This window comes from Cucurbita moschata, unplaced genomic scaffold, assembly GCF_002738365.1.
Source record: "Cucurbita moschata cultivar Rifu unplaced genomic scaffold, Cmos_1.0 Cmo_Scf00012, whole genome shotgun sequence".
Lineage (NCBI taxonomy): Eukaryota > Viridiplantae > Streptophyta > Magnoliopsida > Cucurbitales > Cucurbitaceae > Cucurbita > Cucurbita moschata.
Genome location: NW_019268528.1, coordinates 1523465 through 1534784, shown reverse-complemented (window position 1 = coordinate 1534784; position 11320 = coordinate 1523465). Strand labels below are relative to the sequence as shown.

The following is an 11320-nucleotide window of genomic DNA, read 5'->3' as shown; positions in this document are numbered from 1 at the left end:
ACACCCCCCCCCCCCCCCCCCAAAAAAAAAAAAGTTGATGACAGTCTGAAATTCAACAGCTGAATCATGGAAAACTGAAGTACACGAAACGTTAAGTTGATGCAACTACATAGTCTCCTGCCCCTAAGTCCTCTTTCCAATTGTCATCTTATGCAAAGCATTAAGCTGTTTAATGTCGAAGCATATCCATCATATATTACTTCAATACACACATCTGGCGACCATGGGATTCACAATTGGAACTTCTAAAGATGATCCTCCAGATAGAACAGTTATCATCATTGTTCTTACAATGTAAAGAAGTATATCACCTTAAATTGTTTTTCCATTTTACTTTCCAGTAATTATGACGTAGAGAAGATGTTAGAAGAGCTGCATGGAGTGTTCTCTCCCTGACAGCATAAGTTGTCGCTCTCTATTAAACTGAATTTTTTTTGGGGAGGTGGAAGTAGGAACTTGAAGTACCTTGTAATGAAGAGCCTCGCGTGCACCCCCAGGATAGAGGAGAACATGTGCTTTTTCTGCTAACAATTTGTATAGATTGTTACCAGTGACAGGTACTGCACCAAATAATTTCACCCAGTCAACCATAGAAATTTCAGAAGATTCAGACTCGAGCCTTCCCAAGAACAATTCTGGATGTGCTATTCCACGAACCACGAGATTCTTCTCTCTCATGAATCCTTCAACTAAAGGAGCAAGCTCCATTCCTAATAAATTGTGATAACCTACTAGCAACACGGGACCTTGATTAGGAACTCCAGAAAGACCTTGGACTATAGTTCCATCTCCCAAAGTTGAGAACATCGTAGAACCAGTGAGAAAATGAAATAGTCTGCAAAATACACGATAGCCTTTAATAGTTTTCCTTTCTGCCTACAGAAGTAAATCTGAGGAGAAAGTTAACAGGTTGGTCCATGCATGGTGTAGTGTAGCAAAGCCCAGCCAAGCCAATTATATGCTATGACCAGTGTACTTCAAGTGTATTAGTGTCAATCTAAAAGTTATTTATAGCAAAATCTTGTTCATCAGCATCATATATTCTAAGTGTTTCTCCCAATTTGCGTGAGCAAATTATGCAAATTAAGAGTTTCATGAGGTTTCAGTTGGTTTGATTCGTTATTTTTTGTATTGTCCATGAGTATTCTTAAAAAAAAAATGAAAATTTGTTTTTTTTTTTTTCATTAAAGAAACGAACACAAAAAATCAAGAAAAGATGTAAACAATGAATATAAACTAATCCAAAAAAAAGGTAATTGTTCTTTATGTCCGCATATATTTGAATATATCAGAAAATTATTCACCTAAAATGAAGGTGGCTACAAAATCTCCTAATTAATATTGATTTTCGCTGGTTGGGTCTCCCACAAAATTTTAAATTCACAAGTGAGGGAGAGTGCAAAAGTACTGATAAAAAGATGAAATTTACTGTGACCTATTAACTTAAAAAAATTTCTTTTCAGTTGATTGGTGTTGGGGTATTAACATACATATTATACCACATGAATTTGACCAATTTTCATGTACACAATTTCTGCCTACAGCAGCTACCAAGAGAGTGAGTGAAATAAGCACCAATTGATATAAAAATTACCCCGTCACTTCAGTAAAAGCATATTTGTACTCTGCTAAACTGGGCGGAAGATAATCCGAAATAACATCATGCTTTCTTGATCGACGATACTTGTAAGTGCTTCTAATTATTGTCAACAAACCAATACCATCTTCCTGTTACATGATACCATGATGAAAAGTCATGATTTTACTTGAAACATAGAAAGAAAAGTGCGTAATAAGCTTGCTGCAGCTCTCTTTTACAGCATTTTTTTTATTTTTATCAGAAGCAAAAACATTTGTGTTAATTTGAATGAGACATGGGAATACTAAAGAATTAGCGTAAACAAAGCTCATAGAGCAAATAATTTTTTTTATTATTTTATTAAAAGAGAATATTTTCATTGAAGTAATGAAAACAGACTAATGCTTAAGAGTATAAATTCCAAATGGTAAAAGTAAAACATAGGTCAAAAAAATATAAACAGAAGCATCAAAACTAAATAGAAACAAAGACTTCCCAATTCAACCAAACATCATGCAAAGAAGCAGCAGAATAGAAAGGAGCAACATTGTGAAGCTTTTAGTTTAGCCAACTCAAACCGATCAAACCATTCCGAACATTCTCGAAGATACAATGACTTTGCTCTAACCAATTTTCAGAAATTAAAGCATTCGTTGCATTAGACCAAAGTATTTGAGCTTTTGGAGGCAAGGAAAGCCCAATGAGAAGTCGAAGAATGTTGGCCTTTGAATTGAAAAAAACCAAAATTTGAAACACCGAGTTCCAGCCAAACAGCATATTTTGGTTCTTAAAGATCGGAGAATATAATGTATTTTTTATAATTTCCTAGCATGAATGAGGATTTTTCTTTTAAACCTGGCGCTAGTATATGTTTTCTACCAGCAAATCATCATAGTTTTCTCTACCCTAGTTTCACATACCAATAATAAGGTGTGCCCATTTTCCTTGAAATAGCGTACTGTACAATTCTGTAATGACTTCCGAAGTCGTTGGGCTTCATCTCCACTTGGGACCATGTTATCCTTGCCACTGAAAGACGTAACAAATTTTAATTATTATAAGAATGTTGGACCAACAACGAAACAATACTATTCTGATTATTGAGTAAGATGATTGACAGTTTAAAATAAAGCAGAACTCGAGCAGAATTATTTTAGCAGGAAGTGGTTCATGATAGACCGAGGATAGGAACCCAACTTGAGATCGAAAGTTGCTGAAACTGTACTACAAGATCAGAGAAAAAATAAATACACGAGTAATAGCTTTCCGAGAGGGCCATTTCTTTCCAACAAAAACTTCCCAAGTTATTGTTTAACTCTACTTTTTTAACGCTATCTATAACCAAACTTTCCTTGATCCTTGATCCTGTCGGCCATCTAATCCACTGTCTTACAGCATACCACCGTATATTGAATAAGGTTATGTTAGCTAATCTAATGGAGGCTGTGGGAACGGAACTAAAAAAAGTTCAACAAATGATGCAACAAATTAAGGTATTTGTGGCGTTGTATTTAGTACACCACTCATACCCTTCTATATTTGCATTCTGTTTCATCCTCCACAAGGCAAGGAGGGTAGGTTAATTTAGCGAATTGAGGTTTGTGCTATTTTATGGGGCCTCTGGAGAAAGAGGAATGATAAAATCATCAAAGGGCTTGAGAGAACTTCGAGTGGTGTTTGATCCTGGTTCTATGTAGCCTTTTTGTAATTACCTTAAGATTTTGTTTTACTCGATTGAAGGCCCATTCTATAGTTTGTCCCTTTTTCTTGTGTGGACCCTAATTTTGTATGCTCTTGTATTCTTCCATTTTTTTTCTCCATGGTTGTAATTTAATTATTCATCCAAAAGAAAAAAACTACCACTAACAACCACACACACACTCAGTTCTGGGTAAAAACCTAGCAAGCACAAGTACTTCGGCATTAACAGCATGAAGACGAGAATTTGCATATGCAGCAGCTGATTTGAGCAGCTTCAGCTTCCAAAGAAGGGTATCCTTCGGTATAATGCTAGCCAACTCCTGAAAATAGAAAGGAAGAGAAAAAAAAAAAATTCAACTCGATCAGATCGATCATGTAAGAAAATTACATGCCAAGGGCAAAGATATGATAACTTAGTTTAGATTACTACAAGTACGCCTATTACTGCATTGACTTATAGAAAATTCCCAGCTACAATGCATGGCTTGAAGTTATAATAAACCAACTTACACTTAAAGATATAAATAAGGCTGGAACATATAAATTACACCCAAAACTTGGTATGGCTTAATTTTAATTTTTCAAAAAAAAAATCTCATCTTGTATTGTATTGTATTGTTCCTCTAGTCAAGTCTTGGTATTATAAAATATTAAAAGAAAAATGATGTACGACTTTATGAGGCTATCAATTAGGCAATAAGATATTTGATGGTCCAATTTATGTAATTACAAATTATTCTGGGTTGGGTAAGTTATCATGAGTAATGTTATCAGAAGTGTGTAGGATTTTATTTTTTGGGTAGACATATCTACTTCATCAAATTCAAGTACATATATTTTTTTCATCTCAGTTAATAAAATATACTTCGACTTCACATCATAATTGAAATAGTAAATGTAATCTTTTATTCATAGTCTTTGTACTCCTCCACACTTGTGAACCTAGAAATTAGCAAGACATTCAATAAGTAGCTTGATGTTATATTCATTCTTAAAAGTAACAAAAGAACCCATCTCAAAAATCTCAACTTTTATCACAAAATGCATTAAGACGGTCAAAACTTTTCTATTTCTAAAATAGAATCTACTTAACAAAGACATTTAGGAAAGGATAGAGATCGGGAAAAACGTACAGCAAGCTAGGCAGAAAATTCTGTGTATTTTGAGGGTGAAAAGAACTATGAGATGGAAAGCTTATCCATGATAGTAAGGGGCACATCAATATATATTTTTTCTTTTAAAGGCAGTCCCTTAGGAGGCATTTTAGAAAGTACTATTTAAAATGCACAGTTTACACTGTAACCAAATTCTAAAAAAACCATCATATCCTCCTTACCGAAAGATAGGGTAGTAAAGCAGTCAAGTTCTGTGACACTTTTTCTAATTTCTGCATTGGAGGAAGCTTACTTTCAACATTCACTGTTGACATTTTCAACGGGTCACCTGGTTTAGAAGTAGAGATAGTTATAAAGCTACATCCGAAAGAGAATTCCAGGAATCTTTACACTGCACCAAACTACCAAAAGCGTAAATCTCACTCAAACAAAAAATGACACAGGAAAAAGATAAGCCGAATTTTCAAGAAAAATATTAATATATAAAACGCAGAAACGTTTTGTAGGCTACAATCGAAATGAAACAAAGAATTTCAAAAGTTATTGCAGTAGTGTGCAAAGGAAACTAGGCAGAAAACTCAGTAGCCGCAACCTCAGATTCTTCAAATTGACCCTAGCAATTCCTTATTGTGAAGGTAGTAAGAAGAAAAGGCAGTGATGAGTGAAGCATTGGGGACAGGCACTGCAATTATCCACCATTCTATTAGTAGTGAACTCAATACTTGGTGAGATCAATGGTATACCAGAAGGAGGTCCTTTTCTTTTAACAGAAATTGACAATATATCAGGCACCAAACCTCCATCTTTACAATGTCTTAGGGGGCATACTCATCACCATCCAAGAAAATAACGATCAAGAATCTGATCTTCAGCAATAGTATGGGTGGCAGGATGGATGCAAACAAAGGAAACGGTGCTAGATTCCCAATAATATACCTAAAGAAAAAACAGACAATAAGGAGCAATCTACTTACCCATAACAAAACTAAGAAGATAGGGAACTGTTTCATGCAGTCCATCAGGCATAGCTTCTAACAACGGAAGTAAGGGCTGCAATTGAGACCTGCCAATAGATGTAGCTAGTGGAAGACCATAAAACTGTTAGACTTACTGAAAAGCGCATGACCTAACAATGTCGTGATTACATGAACTTGACGTTAAACTGCAAATACGAAACCAACCTGGATTTGCTAAAATCAGAACAAGGTCAATATTTGGATTACGTGAAGCCACTGCAAGTGCTAAGCATCCTCCAAATGAGTCCCCAACTAAATAAATCGGTTTCTTTGGGGAAGAAGCATGCTCTGACCTGATAGTTTCTTCAACAAGCTTCACAAGTCCTTCAGATAACACAAGTGTGCTTCATCAGCAGTATATAGAAATGTCTAGCAATTAATGAATAATAACAATAATGTAGACCTTACCACAAATCTATACGAGTTCCCTAAAAACTACAGTAACTTAGATTAATAATTCCAATATACCTATCTTCAGTTAATTCTTGATTATGTAAATGTTGTACATCAAATAGCAAAGAATTTGACTTCATATCATTACTTTCTGGCTAAGAATCATTCTCAGGTGATACATGGCTAGGCAAAAATTGCCCACTCAAATTCTCCGGGAAAGGTTGAATACTGTTTTCAAACATCATATCTTATATTTTTCATCTGTTGATATTAACATTAACTAGATAGCTTTTTTATTTCCGATGTAACTCTATTTATCCACTTTCTTGTAGAGTTTGTATCCTTTGAACAATAATCTATTTTCAGTTATTCTATGAAAAGTTTAATTTGTTGTTTAAAAAAAAGTAGTTCCAGTTTTAACTTTTCTTGCCAGATCTTGTACTTTTTAGTCAGTTTACCCTCTGTTACTATTATTTACTCTTTCGACAGAATTGGTCAAATCAGCTGGGACTACTTGGGTTAATTTTATGTTTTGGCCCGTTTGTGGACTTTATATGGCGGGTTCGAGGTTGTAAATATATCATCAATCGAAAAAAAGTTAAGAATTGTGTTTTGAATAAAAAAATTTATCTAGCCATTAAGAAAAAGTTTAAACCTTCAAATGGTGTTCGATCTTGAACAGGAATATGTAGGCACCGAACTTCGAAAGCCCTGCGTCAAAAGATTGCTACTTTAATGAACGAACTATACTTACAAGTGAAAAAAATGTCACCAATTCAAACATATTTATTATCCCATTCATAAATAAAATATAAAATGACTGAACATTTATCCAAAATTGAATAACAGCATAATAAACTTGAAGAATTAATAATGAGGTTTATGCACAAGGCCATGCGCAGCAGAGAGGGAAAAAAAAAACGAAGTGACAAAAGCTCAAACAACTATCGTGCCAATGACAAGAAATTTAAGAATTTATCTTTATTGGCTACATAAGCGTAATGATCTGCCAGATAGTTATATGACCTGCCAGATACAAGGTCATATGCTTTTAGCTCACAATCTCCTACTATTAACTCAAAGTTATGTAATACAACCAAAGCAGTTAAACTAAGCTAAATCCAACCCAACGGAATCCGATTCCTTATGGCACTAAGTGTCCACAAGCACGTAAGGCTCAAATCAAACAAGTTGGTTTCCAAGTAGCAACTATAACAGCAGCAATATGTCCTTGTGAACTTCCATCTTTAGCTGTGAGGTTCACGTGATATTAGATTCCTAGACTCTGTACTCTGGTATATGTTCATTTCAAAGGACTCCGGTTCATTTGTTCGTTCTTACACAAATCTTCCTTGAAATTCATAGGAATTTTTTTTATCCTTTTTATATTATAAAAGGAACATGTATCTCTCTAAAAATCACATGGAGAATTGAGAACAAGATAGTTCATGCTTGCAACAATCTAAGTCACATTTAAAAGATTCATGTTTCAGTTCCCAAATAAATTTAGTTTGCATTGTCTTGTTGGTTCATTTGCCACTCCACCAAAGAGCCAGTTTGCAAATTTCGTCGAGTATCAATTCAACAGTATTAGAAGTGAATGGCTTACTTCCCGAGGGCTTTATGATGCATGATAAGGCCACATCCAGTGCCATCCAATCCTACAGAATACAGAACCAATACCAAATCCTAATTAGACAAAAACATCACTCACTTCCAAATCACAACAATTCATTGAAAGTTGTTAAAAGAATAAAGCATGTGTTCAAAGATTAAGCATACTACTAAATATTGACAAACAACCCTGTTTGTCGATTTTTTCCCCTCTGAACAGAAGCAAAGGAAACTTAGACAACTGCTTGGATGTATTTTCTAGAGGACAAGAACTATTTGCTATAATTCTTTCGAACGAGGTATTAAGAGCTCTAATTCTTTGAAGTTTTATTTTAAAAAAACCGTTTTGTACATATTCAGTTACAATTAAAAACGCAGAAAAAAGCCATAATATTTTATTTATAGCCACATATGACAACATATCATATTTTATACATTCAGCCATTTCATATTTTAAATATTGAAATTAGTTTTTCAAATACAAAAGCTCAAAACACCAATTTCTGCAGTTTTGAACTTGTCAGCAAGAGCAGAATAATTACCAGGTAAAAACAAAAGAACTGGAGAACCCTTTAATGGGGATCCAGCTGCAACAGGGCAAAACCAACGAGGCAGACCGCCATCAGGATGCTGAGTAAAATCCTTAGCGGCAGCAAAGTAATCTTTCACAGTCACAGTCCCATACCCATCATCCCAAAATGGCTCCAACTTCTCTGGAACATCGTCTCTCAACTTGATCTTCTTCTCTGCAGCTTCGGACTTTAACCCCCCATTGCCCTTATCTATTGAAGACCAACTTCCTTGCTTCGCCCCGACCAGAGAAGCTCCATTCACCACAGCTGAAACTGAATCAGCTGAAGCTCCACTTTCACTTCTAACTCGCACTCGCCATGAATTCCTACTCCTTTGAACTGAAGCTCCAAACAATGACACTCCAACGCCTAAACAAGCTGCCATGGCTTATGCAAGCAATGAGATAAGCCAGACCCTTTCTGCAGCTTCGAAAAAAATAAAACAACTTCAAGATCCAATACTTCCCACTCCCCAGAACAGCTTAAATAAAGCAATCATTAAGTTTCCAAAGAGAAAGAGAAAATCCCTCAGAACTCTCGAATTAGAACAACACAACCAACACTTTCTACGTTCAGCTGAAAACAAAATGAATCACAAGAGAGTCGGCAACAAAAAGGGTAAACATCAAGGATGGAAATTCTCAATATGATGCCGTTAACTCAGATTTCCAGAAATATCACGAATATTTGAACTAGTCGGGAGAAAAGAAACAAAACAAAAAGAGGAAGTTTAAGGGGTGGGGATTGTGAACTAGAGTGAGAATAAAAATAGAATTAAACTCGGGACCTGCAAGATGATAATATTAATTCATACCAACTGTAGTGACGGCAGTAACTTGCTATTTCAGAGAAAACTATCACCGAAAATCACCAAAAATATCGGCAACACCAACCATACAGTGGCCATACCGGGAAAAAAAGATTATTCATTATTCCCAATGCACCATTGTCGAGGTCGTGAAATTATCGATATACCGCCGATATTTCTATCCACTAAATTCAAAATTCTCTTGGAACACGTATCTAAGAACTGTTCGGAACCAGACAAAAACAGGGAAAGTAGAAGGGACCTACATTTCACAGTCACATTCATAATTAAGCAATGAGAACCCTACGAATTACGCGTGATGATCGGAATCACATATATACATAAACAATACATAAACAATGCATTGAGAAAAGCAAATAAAAAAGTGCGAATAAAGTAGAATTACGTGCAGCATTGTTCAACGAGCTTGAAATTATGAACAATTGTCGCCTCATGTGAATCCAATAGAGAGAGAAACAGGGATAATGGGCCGCTGGTAGCCATTACCAGCAAGCCACGAGATCTTGCTCAGCTCGCGCTAAATTTCAACCACTCATGAACTGCGTCACAAACGTCTCATCAAAGCTTTTCTGAGATTATATGGTTATTGTCTTATTATCAAGTTGCTTTCAAAGAAAAATTGAAAGAAGATATTTGTGTGTATATTTTAAATAATTAGGAATATTTAAAAATTTTAATGACTTTAAAATAAATAAAAAAAAGTTTTGGATTTAACTCGGATTTATTATTAATTTTATATTTTATATTTTTATTTACTATATAATTATATATACATATTTTTCTTTAACTTTTGTAATGATTTTTTTTATTATGTATTCTCGAATAACTTTAAAATAATTTTTTAATTATTTAGAAAGTAATTTTTGTTTCAGTTAAATTTTAATTAAATGTTTGAAATTAAATTAAATAAATAGATATTTTAAAAATTAATATTTTAGTTTCTTTAAAAATAACCATTTGAATAAATAACTCAAATAATTAAAAAAAAATTAGGAATAATTAGATTGGGTTTTAAAAATTTCTCCACCTGTAAGATTTTATTTTTAATTTAATTATTTTTATTTGGATTTATGATGTGAATATTCGTACAAGAATTAGTATATGTGAAAGATTTAATTTTGTTAACAATATTATAGATTTTCCAAATGATTTTTTAGGCCGAGAAATTAAATTTTCAATTTTATATTGGTAATTAGAGTGTTATTTACGGGAGTCTATAGAGTACGAATGAAAAGGCTTATTGAGGTACAATTGATTAAGGGTATTTTTTTACGGCTTAAATAAAGGCTACTTGTATAAACTATAAGTATAGGATACCGATCATTACTACTAATTTAGGTATTTAATTTTATCGAGTTTTGAAATAGTAAAGAGCGTATTTTTAGCTGATGTGGGTTACAACAATCACTTAATATCACTTGACAACAACTCGATTATAATTGTAGCTTTAAGTCTATAAATAATTAAGAAGCTAGAAGACTATATTAACTTTATGATAAGTCTATTTTGTTGTAACGTGGATTAGATAGACTTGTTGGACTATGATAAGACTAATCACGTCACTTATTACGCACTTCTAAACTTATTATATCATTTGAGCTACCGTCCACATGGGTTGGTTCGATTATTGACTTACCTTGGGGTCTAGTAGCTTCCCATTTCATCTAGGCTACGACCCGCGTGATATGCCTCTTGGTCTCACCTACCTAAACTATGAATCTAATCTTATTCTCTCATTCAGTAGTTTAACTATCAAGTGTCATTATTGTACTACAATTGTGATAACTAAATTGTACGAATACAACCCACTTAAATTGTCTTTAATACTAAATTCTACGCACTTCTAAACTTATAATATCATTTGAGCTACCGTTCACTTGAGTTGGTTCGATTATTGACTTACCTGATTATATTAGGGTTTGGGGTTTTGGGATCTAGTAGCTTCCTACGACCCACGTGATATGACTCTTGGTCTCACTAGCCTAAACTATGAATCTAATCATATTCTCTCGTTCAAATATAACGTAAAGTTAAATAGATAAAAACAAATCTATGCACACATATTCCAAATTTACTTGCCAAATTTCAAGAAAGCATATTACCAAATTCTTATTATTTGTTTATAGCATTTTCTTCTTGTGAATTAGCTTGAAAAGAAAAAAAAATAACTCTATAGTTTTTACGTTGAATCTTATGAATTATTTTCGTTTGAAGATTATTTCAGTTCGGTTTTGTAGCTAATGATAGCTAAGATGACGCATTGTAACATCTCATATTTGAAATTCGGACTACGATTTGAAATTTAAATTTATGACATGATCCCATCATCTACTCGACATAGATCCGTGAGTAGATAATGTAAACATAAACAACCAAATAGCAACTTTCTTTTTCCAAACATGATAATTTTTCTTTTTTCCAATTATAACAATGAAATAAAACATAGATTATTAATTATAGAATCGACTCTATCACAACCTAAGCATAACAAAATTAGCTAC

General features: G+C 33.8%; 1 protein-coding gene across 2 annotated transcripts in view; it reads right to left on the bottom strand.

The window, feature by feature from the left end:
* The window catches only part of LOC111450766 (acyltransferase-like protein At1g54570, chloroplastic), a 12212-nt gene extending 3271 nt beyond the window's left edge, over window positions 1-8941 (bottom strand). Inside the window, exons 1-11 of one of the 2 annotated variants that reach the window (XM_023091047.1) lie at window positions 8805-8941; window positions 7961-8416; window positions 7414-7465; window positions 6460-6515; window positions 5577-5735; window positions 5370-5474; window positions 4617-4723; window positions 3479-3600; window positions 2500-2608; window positions 1595-1728; window positions 466-835 (exon numbers count right to left, since the gene is read on the bottom strand). In XM_023091047.1, coding sequence (XP_022946815.1) covers window positions 466-835; window positions 1595-1728; window positions 2500-2608; window positions 3479-3600; window positions 4617-4723; window positions 5370-5474; window positions 5577-5735; window positions 6460-6515; window positions 7414-7465; window positions 7961-8375 — 1629 coding nt within the window. In that variant the 5' untranslated portion in view covers window positions 8376-8416; window positions 8805-8941. Of the gene's footprint in view, window positions 1-465; window positions 836-1594; window positions 1729-2499; window positions 2609-3478; window positions 3601-4616; window positions 4724-5369; window positions 5475-5576; window positions 5736-6459; window positions 6516-7413; window positions 7466-7960; window positions 8615-8804 lie in introns of those variants that run through there. The other variant, XM_023091046.1, reaches the window with a different exon arrangement.
* Window positions 8942-11320: the final 2379 nt, after the last annotated feature.